Source organism: Polypterus senegalus, chromosome 6, assembly GCF_016835505.1.
Source record: "Polypterus senegalus isolate Bchr_013 chromosome 6, ASM1683550v1, whole genome shotgun sequence".
NCBI lineage: Eukaryota > Metazoa > Chordata > Cladistia > Polypteriformes > Polypteridae > Polypterus > Polypterus senegalus.
The window spans coordinates 480,450-493,702 of record NC_053159.1 but is presented as its reverse complement, the minus strand read 5'-3'; the positions used below and the strand labels follow the sequence as shown (position 1 = coordinate 493,702).

The 13,253-nt window shown below is 48.6% G+C and overlaps 1 protein-coding gene across 15 annotated transcripts in view; it reads left to right on the top strand.

The window, feature by feature from the left end:
* LOC120530703 (protein unc-80 homolog) overlaps positions 1 to 13,253 on the top strand; it is a 101,642-nt gene that overhangs the window by 68,494 nt on the left and 19,895 nt on the right. For all 15 annotated transcript variants that reach the window (XM_039755155.1, XM_039755144.1, XM_039755153.1 and 12 more), the window contains 16 exons: positions 806 to 949; positions 2,000 to 2,100; positions 2,973 to 3,059; positions 3,169 to 3,352; positions 3,772 to 3,866; positions 5,402 to 5,491; positions 6,388 to 6,489; positions 6,733 to 6,913; positions 7,296 to 7,561; positions 7,641 to 7,775; positions 8,936 to 9,074; positions 9,556 to 9,652; positions 9,895 to 10,065; positions 10,709 to 10,801; positions 11,398 to 11,616; positions 12,999 to 13,199. In XM_039755155.1, coding sequence (XP_039611089.1) covers positions 806 to 949; positions 2,000 to 2,100; positions 2,973 to 3,059; positions 3,169 to 3,352; positions 3,772 to 3,866; positions 5,402 to 5,491; positions 6,388 to 6,489; positions 6,733 to 6,913; positions 7,296 to 7,561; positions 7,641 to 7,775; positions 8,936 to 9,074; positions 9,556 to 9,652; positions 9,895 to 10,065; positions 10,709 to 10,801; positions 11,398 to 11,616; positions 12,999 to 13,199 — 2,305 coding nt within the window. The remainder of the gene's footprint in view (positions 1 to 805; positions 950 to 1,999; positions 2,101 to 2,972; positions 3,060 to 3,168; positions 3,353 to 3,771; positions 3,867 to 5,401; positions 5,492 to 6,387; positions 6,490 to 6,732; positions 6,914 to 7,295; positions 7,562 to 7,640; positions 7,776 to 8,935; positions 9,075 to 9,555; positions 9,653 to 9,894; positions 10,066 to 10,708; positions 10,802 to 11,397; positions 11,617 to 12,998; positions 13,200 to 13,253) is intronic.

Below are 13,253 nucleotides of genomic sequence, written 5' to 3'. Positions count from 1 at the left end.
ATTTAACGTGCGTACAAATCAGTCAACGTCACCTACACTCGCTGGACTGACTGCTGACTTGATCCGTGTCAGTCTGGTCAGCCTGCTTCCTTCTCATTTTCTGAGTTACCCAGTCTGGCCAGCTGCCCCCAGTTCATCACGCCACCCTGATTCAAATGTCATCCTGTATCTGCCTCAACCAGCGCAGAAACACGGCCATCAGCTTGGCCAATAATACGATTTCTCTCAGTGGCACATAATGCCCAGGAGTGAGGAGGAGTGGTGTGATGGCGTTTGATGGTGAGCTGGGTCCTGGGACTTCTGATCTCTGAAGATGTGCGAGTCTCAGACGGCAGAACAACTGAATTAGGACGTCCTGCTGCGTTTGTCCCCTCGGTCACCGTGGTAGTAAGTAAGATGGCTTCTTGTGGGCGTTGTGCTTATGAGCTGCTGATCTCCTCACTCATTCGAAGCCTGCGTGTCCGGTTAGCATGAGCAGCTGGTGATGGTAAAACTCCCAGTCTGAGGGTATTAATGGCTTCCTGCCATTGTGATTTTAACTGAGGTACACGGTTATGGAAAATGACAGGCCTGATGAAGGAAAGCGATCCACTTGCAAAGAGACAAGTCAAATCAGCGTGCTTGCCTTTCTTTCTTTCTTTCTTTCTTTCTTTCTTTCTTTCTTTCTTTCCAGCCATTGTGCACTTTTACTCAAAGTAAGCTGAAAACGTTCAACTTTCAAAATAAGTCGATGAAGAAACAGACAGAGTGAGATTTGTGGGCTACAAAGCCTCTAAAGTTCTAAAGACAAGTTTGTTGTCCTCAGATGAAGAAAATGCCACCGAGCACACACCGACGCACCACGTGTTGCAGCCTCCACAGGCGGTCTTCCCAGCATGCATCTGTGCAGCAGTCTTGCCCATTGTTCACCTGATGGAGGACGGAGAGGTTCGGGAAGATGGCGTGGCAGGTATGAGTAGACGAAGGTGCTAAGAGCTGAAAGTAAAGTAAAGTAAATCAAGCTGGTAAACCCATTGTGATCAGTTGCCTGGTAGTTAAGGGCTTGCCAAAGAGAAAAGGGTGGCACAGAACAGAGAGCCAACTATAGTATAGCCAAGAGAAAGAGAGAGACAGAGGGGATAAAACACATCTGCAGTGGCGAACCACACTATTATGCCAATGCAGGGAGACGGGCATCACTGAGGTGGCAAGTCCCATACCTATACTTGTAGCCCTGAAAAGAGAGAGAGAGTAAAGTGCCAAACAACGTCCTCCCAGAATGCCAGAGGGCAGGCGCGCTTCATCCTGCGCTGCCCTCACCCTATTCAGCGCTCCTCCCACTTCACGTAGCTGTCTGGGTGGACTATTTGGAGAAACGTGAGGCTGCTGTTGATTTGTTAATTGATCTTAAGAAACAAGCAGTTAAAGATAAAAAGCTTTTTTGTGAAAATAAAGAACAAAGCGAATGTATGAAATGTGCGTCCCTTCTCTGTAAAATGAAGCAATGTCTTACTGCCCGACTTGTAGCTCATTCACGTAGAATTTGCGACTCAAAAACCTCGGATGAAGTGTGTGCCCGAGAACCCGTGGAGGCAGCGGTGTGCAGCGTACTGCAGGCGAAAGGGGCCTTAAAGGACCAGGATGAGGGCAGAGTGCCATCCTGCAGCCCATGAGAAATAGAGCCATGCTGCCATTTTAAGAGTTGTGCCCTTTTTCATTTGTATCCCTTTCTGCCGAGCCTGAGCTGCACAGACACACAGACAGCGATTTACAGGCGTGATGTGTCTTAGTGCCAAGTGCAAACTCGCTGGTGCCAGACAGCACAAGAGAGAGCAGGGTCTTCATCTGCCCGCCGGGATGGTAAGGCCGCTGGATCTCCAGGGGATAGTGGCAGGTCAGTTGTATTGCCCAGAGCAGCACCCTGTGTTTCAGCTGATTTGGGGCCCAGCGATGCCCAAGTTGACCTCATCTTTGTGACTTTAGCCCCCCTTGTTGTTTTTTTTTGCCCTTTCTTGTGTAGTGAGTGCGGTGGCTCAGCAGGTGCTGTGGAACTGCTTGATTGAAGACCCTGCACTTGTCCTCAGGCATTTTCTGGAGAAACTCACTGTTAGCAACAGGCAGGCAAGTCTGGCATGCATTTATGTTGTCCATGTGCTCGTTTAAATACGTGTAATGTTGTCGCAGTCTTCAATGAAACCATCTTGTAGCTTATTACTAAATGAGTGTCCCAGTTACAATTTGGTAGCCAATGTTGCAAGATTTCCATGTTTGTCAAAGCTAAGCCAGACCTAGCAGCTGGTGAATTTAAGAAATAAGACGGCCCTGAGATTCAACAAGGCCAGCCGCTGCTGTGTGCCCACTGTGGGACTGGCACCCAAAGAACAACGAACTCCGTGGTGGATGTGCACCACCAGCACCTACAAACAGTCCTGGTAGGTCCTGGTAGGCCTGTCATGAAGTTGTAGGAACATCTGCTTCAGAACTGAGGGATTCTGGACCAGGTCAGTTCACAGCCCTGTCTTGTGAAAAGTGTGGCTGCATTCTGGGAAAAAATAAAACCATGAAAATGTCGTAAAGACAACGTTTCCATTGAAGATGTGGATCCAAGGGGAGGGCGTCAGAGAAAAAGAGCAAAACCCCCAACTGTGCTCCGCTAGCTGAGAGGGGGTCAGGATAACTCAAGTCACACACCCACCCTGCTTCAGTTGACCCCTTAACTGTAAACTTGGGTGGCAGGTCACCCTCTCCTCCATGGGGGTCTTTTAGCTGGCCTCCTGGTGGTCTCTCCTTCATGCTCAAGCTATCGTTGGAGAATTGGCTAAAACTGTCCGCCAGAGTCTCCAGTGCCGTTGCAGGCAGGACCCCCGAGCATCTCCACTTTTCTAAGGGTCTTGTTTTTCTTCCTCTCGGTTTACATCAGTTAGCACTCAAGCGTCGCGTCTCGTCGCGTTGTACTTTCTCGTACAAGGTGTCCCCTTCTTTCTGTCTTTCAGGATGAGCTCATTTATATGCTGAGGAAGCTGCAGCTGAACATCGGCGACATGCCCGCCCAGACCTCACACATTCTCTTCAACTACCTGGTAGACGTCTCTCTCTTTCCATACGTTGGTTTTGAGCACAGAATTGTGGTGGCTTTTTGTGCTGTTAATAGTGACAGTGACCACTGAGGGTCTCCCTTCTTGTGCTTAGGTGGGGCTCATCATGTATTTTGTGCGCACGCCTTGTGAATGGGGGATGGACGCCATTTCTGCCACCTTGACGTTCTTGTGGGAGGTGGTGGGATACGTGGAGGGCCTTTTTTTTAAGGATCTCAAGCAGACCATGAAGAAAGAGCAATGTGAAGTCAAACTCCTCGTCACAGCTTCCATGCCGGGTAACGTCCCATTTAGTACTTTGACTGCGCTATTTTATTTGTTTCAGGGCCCTATGAGGAAGTCCCTTCTTGTAGCTGTAGCTGTGACGTTCCTTGTGTTACAATGAAAATGCATCGGTGACAAAGCCCCAAAACCTTACAGAAGAAGATGGCACGTTAAGTGGGTCACCAAGTATGGCTGCTCTTTCCAGTTGTCTGGTAGTCATTTCAGACTCATAAGAAAGCAAAACATCCAAATCATTCAAATGAAAGGAATTGCTTTCTAATGCAGACCTGAGTTGGAGTTTAAGTCGGCTGTCACTGAGACCCCCAGGCTTCAGCTGGAATGGGATTTCCTTTCACGGCTCTGCTCCGATTCGGCACACGCACTCATTTGTACGACACGAGGCGATGTCTTTCTACTGCTTTTGCTTCCACAGGTACCAAGACCTTAGTCGTCCATGGACAAAACGAATGTGACATCCCAACCCAGCTTCCTGTACACGAGGACACGCAGTTTGACGCCTTGTTGAAGGTGATGAGCCCACTCCTTCTCTGTCTTCTTCCACTTCCATATGCTTGGAGTTTTACTTTTAAAATCGAGGAGAGGAACATTCAGGGGATCGAAAGTCACGCTGGCCAAAAAGCCAGAAATCCCGTTTTGAATGAATGTTATCAGGGTCGTGGCCACGACTGCACGGCCATTCAGATTTAATACGTGAGAAAGTAATGGAGGAAAGATTAAGACAACGATGCATTCAACTGGAACGTTAGCGTTTTCATTTAAATCCTGACACGTGGGCTGGCTTGGCTACGCTGCTCCGTAGTCCAGAGAGCTGATGCCGGCTGTCATGTCGCACAACTTCACAAGACCACCACAGACTGTCCGTGACGCTGATTTGATGGACCATCCCTGGACATTCTAACACGCTTGTCCAGTTCAGGGCTGTGGACGACTCCGGTCCCAGTACCACTAGTGGTGGCACCCAGTGATTGATGCACACGTGTGCCCAAGATGATCCTGCAGTTAGTAGATAACACTTGGACTCCAAGGGTGCCTGAAGGTCCAGATTCTGTTTCTTGTTTGCCAGATCTTCATACTTTGAACTTCTTTCTGGACAGTTATCAACGTAGTCAGAGACAGCTGCTATAAAGAGAAATAGGCAACCAAAACATACAAATGTCAGTGTGGCCAGTTGACGATGGAGTTATCAGGTACCTCTGGGGGTCCTCGGTCAGTCCTGCATTGGCCGTGTTCCTCTTGTCACAGGACGGCCTGAGGAAGTCGATGTCGAGGGCGCAGCTTGACCAGGGCGGTGACAGACGACAGTAGAGCTTAGTGGCACAGTGAGAAACAACCAAGGGTCCTTTGAAAGGGTCCGTGTCTCTTCACTGGTTTACGAGGCCCCGTTGAAGGTGACAGCTGACTAGCTAATGGCCTGATAAGCCTCAGAGAAGAGCGAGCGTCTGAGCTGGTTGGCACTCCAGGGTCTCGTAGAGCGAAGTGCAGTGGGGAGCCCCAGACGGCAAAGTGCTGCTAGTGACTCCTGCCATGTAAGAAGTGAGCTTTCCTTCATTCTTGAGCGCGTCTGCCTGAATATTGTCAGTCGTGACGGACTGACTGACTGACGGACTGACGGACTGACTTACCAGCCAGGCTTTTAGAAGGAGAAGCTGTAGATTGGCGGCCATTTTAAAAAATGAGTCAAAGAAGTAAATAGCAGAAGTGCTTCAGAACAGTCAGACAACAGAAAGAGTTCAGGTGAGGCTTAAAGCTGCAAAGGAATGGACAGAAGTGGATAAGAGCGGCCATTAGAGACTCCCAGCTTGGCTCCTTCTCTTGACACTTCCGGGGTGCGGGTTGGCCTCCTCCTGCGCTTAGCTCTGCTGGTGATGGTCCTCCTCTGCGGTCGTCTCATGTCTGCGGCCCGCCTTGAGCAAGGATGTTGTGCCTGAAGTATTAGGACGTGTAAAGTCGAGGCCGCTCCATGTGTACTGTACTTTATGATGTCCTGTTAAAGTCTCCAAACCAAATCCCTCACAGTTTGCCTGTTTTTCATGTTTTTGCAGGAATGCCTGGAGTTCTTCAACATTCCTGAAGCTCAGTCCGCTCATTACTTTCTAATGGATAAGCGCTGGAATCTCATACATTACAACAAAGTAAGCATTTCCTGTCCTGAAACAATAAAAGACGTTTAACTGACGACTCTCACAAACGCACAGCACTGTCTACTAATTAAAATATAATAATAAAAATACAAATTCAGGGAACTCCGCAGCCGTCAAAGGCTTACGTCTGTTTTTATGAAAAAACAATAAATGTGAACCAACATCACTGAGGTGAAGACAGAAAAACGAATCACCAACGACGGAATCTAACTGAGCAATCAGTTCAAATGTTTTGGTAATCGGCTTCTTCCTGCAACAACATCCTGCCGCCACAGCCAGCGAGCCAGCGAGCAGCCTGGTCACCCATCATGCACTTAGCAGTCTGCCTGATCCTTGGATTATCTGACTTGCTTACCCTGATGTGCGTGTGAAGTGTTGTTGGTGTAACTTGTGAAAGGGGCTGTCATGGCGGGGTCACCCCTAGCAATGGCGGTGCGGTTACTGGGCAGGCTAGCACTTCCCACTTGTCCCAGTTTTCTCTGACAGGCCATTGATGCTGAGAGAAGTTCTTTCTTTCTTTCTTTCGGTGACTCTAACAAGGTTGGGGGGAATAGAAAAGGCTAAGAGAAGGCATGGTGGGCAGATGGGTGAGCTGCTCAGTAGAAGGCAGTGCCAGAAAGTGTAGGGATGGCAGCAGTGGGCAAAGGCAAAAAAGCAAGTGCAGCAGGAATGGGCATCAAGTGATGGGCTAAAGGTGGGGTCCTCGTTGGTAGTAAGGGAGTAGGCTACAAAAAGAGGGTGCACTGAGGGTATATGTTTAGATTTTAGGTTTCTTTAAAGGTTGCCAGCCATTTTTATCTTCTAAATGCAGGTTGATAGTTGACTTAAAGTCACGTCTTGGCATTGCACTTAAGATTTACAATCCACTTCCTTCCTTGTCTTTGCAGACCTACGTTCGAGATATTTACCCCTTCCGCAGATCTGTGTCTCCTCAGCTAAATCTGGTCCACATGCTGCCGGAGAAAGGACAGGAATTGATACAGAAGCAGGTACGCTGAGCCCAGAGGCAGGTGGCATTCTGGCACCTCTGCGCATGTCGTGTCTGCCCATTTAGGTGCGTGCCACTTGTACTGCATCTTACCAGGCCAAACGTCTCGGCTTACTTTGTAGTTAATATTGCTCCACTACTCCCTCACTTGACTTGCTCTCTCAGTCTCCCCCATTTTCTGTTATTAGCCTCCGTCGAGCAGCAGACCCCTGGTGGCACCTTTCGTCTCTTTGTCTTTTTCTAGGTGTTTTCTCGGAAGTTGGAGGAAGTCGGCCGAGTGCTTTTCCTCATTGCTCTCACTCAGCACATTCCAGCTGCTCATAAGCAATCCCACGTGTCTCTTCTTCAAGAGGATCTTCTGCGACTTCCATCATTCCCCAGAAATGCGATTGACGCGGAATTCTCTCTCTTCAGTGACCCCCAAGGTGAGGCAGCCCCCCAGAGCTGTAGGTCTTGTTGCCTGCTAGTCTGTGTCAGTAGTGCCATGGACGTTTGAATTGTTGTTAAAGATTATTCCAGGCCTTTTCAGAAGCATGTCGAGTGAACTGATCTGTAAGGTCAGCCACTTTGGCTTGTAGCTGCTCTTTGAAGGACGCCTCTACAAGTGTTTCAGGACCCCCTCGCCATCCCTGCGGGCGGTCTTTCAGTTGTTCTGTACAGTACAGTATATCAATTACCAGTCCACCACCTCCGGCTTGCTCTTCCTTGTTGTGATGTAAGCAGGGCCCGGCCAGTTCTGCGAGACCCTGAAGACTAAAGACGTTGCCATGCACTTCCTTTCATTGCCCTGCCTTTATTATTTTATAGGGAAGGAATTATTTGGCTTAGATACACTGCATAAGAGCCTGTGGATCAAGCTGTTGGAGGAGATGTTTTTAGGCATGCCGAGTGAGTATCCATGGGGAGATGAAATCATGCTCTTCCTCAATGTCTTCAACGGCGCCCTTATTCTGCACCCGGAGGACAGCGCCCTCCTCCGGCAATACACGGCCACAGTTATCAACACTGCTGTCCACTTCAACCACCTCTTCTCACTCAGCGGCTACCAGTGGATCCTGCCCACCATGCTGCAGGTGAGAATGCACGTTCATTATGCCTGGCGACCGCGCCATTGAGCCGTCTCATCCTCCTCCTCTGGGATTTTCATTTCAGGCCTATGCTGACTATGAGAGCAACCCTCTGCTGAGACAGGCCATTGAGTTCTCCTGCAGGCAGTTTTATATCCTCCATCGCAAGCCTTTCATCCTGCAGCTTTTTGCCAGTGTTGCTCCATTGTTGGAATTTCCGGTGAGTGGGGAACGAATGTAACAAGAAATGAGTTGGCAGTGACACCCTTTAACATTAAGACTGATTTATGGTGTCAGGGCTGAGGGTCTGTCTGGTAAGCTTCACTTCTTTTTTCTGCCCTGCACCCGTGGCCTTCAGGAGAGGGAGGCTCTGACCTTCTGGGGTCCTGACTTGGATTAAGTAAAACTACGAAGGGCCCTGTCGCTGTTTCTGTGTCATAGCAGTGAAGTGGCTGTGCAATACAGAAAGGTTTAACATGGAAGAAGAAGAAGAAGAAGAAGAAAACACAAAGTCAGAGTCTCACACCATGTTGTATACTTAAGACCTGGGAGAGCCAACGGGAGAACTTCTGTCAACGGCTTTTAATTACACCCTGTGTTCCTGTGGCTTATTCTACACAATGTGAGGACTAAGCCGGGGGTCCTCAATCCCAGTCCTGGAGGGCCGCACTGGCTCTTCTGACCCTCTTGCTTAATTAGAAAGCAATCCTTGCCAATAATTTCATTTCATGGCTTGTCAGTGCTTTAGCTCTGCTACGTCAGGTACATTTTCTTCCCCTCTGTAAGGATCTCATCCAAACCATTTGAAGGCTAAAATGGAGGAGTCATTCTCAGTCCTTCACTTTCCTTCCAAGTATTTCATTAAACCCAATAGTGCGTGATGAACACACTCGGGGGCGTCAATGGTAAGAAGCTAAATGGAGAAATGCTGGTCTCCTCTGTCGTTTGCATGTTACTGCTAATTCAAATCCAAGAATCCATCCATCCATTATCCAACCCGCTATATCCCAAATACATGGTCACGGGGTGCAGCTGATTAAGACTCAAATAAGCGATAAGGGTTCAGAATCGTAACGAGTGAGACCACTAAAGTGAAACACAAGTGTCGCTGGAGCAATAAGGGCCTCTTATTAAGCAACTAACTGGGTTGGAACAAAAACCCGCAGGACTGCGACTGCGGACCCCGAGCTGAGCTCTGGTCCTCCTGATTTGACCTCACTTTTATAAACTCTTGCCAGGATAACAGACTTGTAATAAAAGGCTCGTGGATTGTGACCTGGGTGGTGTAGGGGTCTTGGTTTGCTCGTCTTGCCCTCCTCCTTTGTTTCAGCAGTATGGATGTGCCCTGAACAATGACGTTTCTTTGTGTCCTTTCTCTAGACCTGCACAAGCAGTGGACTCTCCAAAGGAGTGTCAGCCCAGTGTCTGTTTGACCTGCTGGTGTCCTTAGAGGGGGACACGCCTGACCCCCTGGATGCACTGGAGCTCGTGAAGGCGGAGAAGCCCCTGCGATCATTAGGTGAGCTTTTGAAGTCGGGCCCACCCTTTGAGATTTTGGAGATGCTATTCCACGGTACCCTCCATGCAGGCAGTATCTCCTGATTGTGTGTCATCATAATGTGCCATAAATGTGCTCAGCGTGTAACGTAACCTTACTAATCATTTACTGGACTGGTGGCAGTGGGTTTCCATGAAATTCTCCACTTTAAGGATTCGTTATTGTAGACGCTGATACACATCTGCAGCTGCCCCGCGTCCTGGATGGTGTGAATGGCACAGAGTTTTGGTCAACGCCTCGGCACAGTCCATGGCATTAAGCTGGCTGGCTGGCTGGCTGGCTCCTCCATGACAGAAGACGTCGTTTACGCTCGTTTCTCATTTGCTTGGCTGCAGCTGCTTTATCAGTTTGGTTCTTTTGGTAATCGGCTGTCAGAGGCGCTGACGAAGCCTGCAGTGGACTGAGTGAATGGACGCTCACACCGCGTTTCTTTGTCTTTCAGATTTTTGCTATGGAAATGAGGACCTGACCTTCTCAATCAGCGAGGCCATTAAGCTGTGTGTCACTGTGGTCGCTTATGCGCCGGAGTCCTTCAGAAGGTGCGAGGACGCGATTGTCCTGGCAGTGAAATGTCAGATGTAACAAACCCTGCATGTGAATGTTGGGCCCGATTAAAGATGGCGTAGGCGGCGTATGACTGAGCGCTCATAGCAGAGATTAGTTTAGCGAGTTACTTCGGAGATGATGGGGGGTAACCGGTTGTGCAGACATAATGATGGACAGGGGGCTCATCCAGACTGCACCGAGCTCAGATCCGGCGTCCCACCGTGCACTCTCTCAGTTTGCAGATGCTGATGGTCCTGGAGGCGTTGGTTCCCTGCTTCCTGCAGAAGCTGAAGAAACAGACGGTGACCTTAGAGACGGCCTCAGCGGCTCGGGACGAGATCGCCATCATTGCTTCCCTGGCCACGTCCCTGCAGGCCTTGCTGTACAGCGTGGAGTCCCTCACCAGGTATGCCTACCGACTCGGGGCGTCTGGGAAATCTCCATGGCGTATCCACAAAGCTCGTTGGCTTAGACAGCCCGCTGGAAAGGGGAAGCACAGCTAAGCAAACTGGGAGCGGGTGGAGGAAAACGGGCAGCTGAGGAGAGGTAAGCCCTGCAGTGCATACAGCGACTGGGATGGGGATGCTCATGGAAAGGACGGAATAAACACGGCATTGATGTTAGGTGGGCAAAAAGTGACTTCAGGCTTCATTTGAACAGAGGACAACAGGCCTCGTATGGAGTGACTGGATTCGAGGAGTCGAGACTGTAGGACACGTTGCTAGAATAGCAGGCCTCCTTTGGTTATGTGATAATAGAAAATACAAAATGAAATCATGAAGCAGGTAACTTGCGTTGAGCACAGATTTTGAAATCAAGACTGACTTTCATGTTTAAGATTTGAAATGTCACAATTCTAATTGTGTCCGACTGTTCCTCAGACAAGCAGGCACAAGGCAGATTACCTGAAGTGAAAGTCCATCACGTTATCGTTTAGCTGTGTCGCTCTAGGTGCCCTTCAGTGCCTGCTGCCACCGTGGCATCGCTTATTCAGGGTGTAGCGCTTTGAGTTTGGACCTTCTGTTCATCAACACGTGATGTCCCTGCAGGCCGATGACAGCTCCACAGATGAGCCGCGGTGACCTGGGACACAAAGGAGCAACTGCGGCCAACCACACCTTGTCTGGAGGAGTGAATACCAGGTATGTCGTAAGAGAGGGGTGGACTTGTAGGCTCCACCGTGAGACACCGAGTAAGATCTAAATACTGCATCCTTTATTCTTATCATTGACCCCACACTCCCTATGATGACTGATTACAATCCGAGGCCTGCGACTTGAATCGAGTCCTCACTTGTGTGAAATCAAAGAGGTTTCTTATGCATGTCTGCCTCTCAGTAAGTTTCCTTACATCTTGAGTGTGACGTTTCATGCTAGGAGCTCTTGAAATAAGTCACAAATCGAGAGGCCCACCCCGTACACGAGCCATCTTGGCATCTCCGGCTCTTTTGGTCTTTCTTTTGCTCTGTGGGTCCTGAACAAAGTTAGTCGATCCCTCATTCAAGTGCCTTTCCCCCTCACAAGTCCACAGCACTGGAATTTAAAGTCTCACTGTTGTCTTTAGATTTGCTTTTTGCACCTCAAGAGCTTCACCAGGTTGGTTTTATTTTTCATCAGTATGGCACCATTTTGTGCCTCCTCTCCTAGCAAAATCTGCCCACCTTTAGGAAACTGCACAAGTATGCAGACCACTCCAAAAGAAGCAGGCGTTAAAAGCTCCTTGTATTTGTGTGTGCCAGAGATAACCTGCACCTCCTAGAAGAAGGCCAGGGCCTCCCGCGTGAAGAACTGGATGAGCGAATTGCTCGAGAGGAGTTTCGGCGGCCTAGAGAGTCTCTGCTCATTATCTGCACCGAGTTCTACAAGCACTGTGGGCCTCGACTCAAAATCCTGCAGAATGTGGCCGGTGAGCCCCGCGTCACATCACTGGAGCTTCTGGACATGAAGTCACACATGAGGTGAGTAGGGTGGGCGACAGGCCACAGCAGAGGAGCAGAGCCACCCGTGCCGTCCGTCGTGTTGTGATTCTTTATGTGCGGCGCGCGGGTGTTGTAGAGTGTCAGCCATTGTGAGTGTCGTGAGCAGTCGAGCAGAAAGACCCCTTTGAGTGGCTAACTGGGCAGATCACATCAGTTGAGATCTAATCAAGACTTACGTCTGCGTGAAGAAGAAGGGCCGGCGTATTGTGATCTGCCCAGTTAGCCACTCAAAGGGGTCTTTCTGCTCGACTGCTCACTTTATTATTGTGCTCATTTAGAAGAATTTGTGATAACAAGAGATGAATCTCCTTATTTCAGCCTATTGTTCTTTATGATTCCAGAAGTTAATCATACACATGTGCAGTATATTCTGTATGTTACAATGTGAATTTCCTCTTGCGATTAATACAGTATCTATCTAGAAAACCAACAATTCAGTCGTTAGTCGTGTTATAATTGACAGCAATGATCATTTTAATAATTATCTATTCATTTTTTTAACTTGACTCTTTCCAAGGAAAAAAAAAATTAGGAGCTCGACTGTCTCATCTGCTCCGATAAGGGGACAGATAAAGCACAAGGTGATGACTGTATGTTTATATTCTGTACATTAAAGGACCGTCAACAACAAATCAAATCAAGTCATATTGGAAAAGTAAAGTGGGATCACTGGGACTCTGCAGCTGCATGAATAACCACTTCTGGTTAGTGAAACGGCCCCCAAGTTGACGGAGATCTCGTTTTGTACCCAATTCTTGTATGTTGATTGGAGGGAAAGCCAACTCAAGTTATTGTGTTTACACACACAGACTGACGGAATTCCACAAATGGTATTTACGGACAATCTGGACATCAGATCTTTGGATGATTACAATACTTTGTATACGAGAAAGTAAAACGACTGCAGCCATTAAACTCTGTGCCACTAATTCATAATACTAAAAAACCAGTGGCCTCCCCTGTAGGATTGCTCTTTTCTGCTGCTGAGGGTAAATGATCCAGTGCTCTAAAACTAAAATAAAGATGAATAGCAATAAGTAACTTCAAATGTGCAAAATGAATAGTTTAACTGGCGTGCTATAAAAACAACAAGAGTTTGTTCTTTTGTGTTGTCGCTGACATCATATTCTGCTCTGTTGAACCAGAGGCCTGCTAGCCGTGCCACCCTTTGCTCTGTCGCCGTGCTGACGGATGAGTTGAAAGTGGGTTTATCCTGGAGACCCAGTGCTCTGCCACTTCTAGTCCCCTCCCTGTAGGTCTTGATGACATTTGTGACTTTATTTGGTTTGCAGGTATAGAGAGCTGACAAGTCTGAAGCATTGAACTATAGACGAAGTAAAGCTGGTTGTGTTTGCCCTCAGGCTGGCAGAGATCGCCCATTCCTTGCTGAAGCTGGCCCCCTACGACACCCTGACGATGGAGAGCCGAGGCCTGAGACGCTATATAATGGAGATGCTGCCCATCACCGACTGGACGACAGAGGCTGTGAGGCCTGCCCTCATTCTCATCCTGAAGAGACTTGACCGGATGTTCAACAAGATACACAAGATGCCCACACTCAGGTAACAAGCAAGCCTGCTTCTCTGTCGATCTTTATTTTCTCATTTGACGTTTTC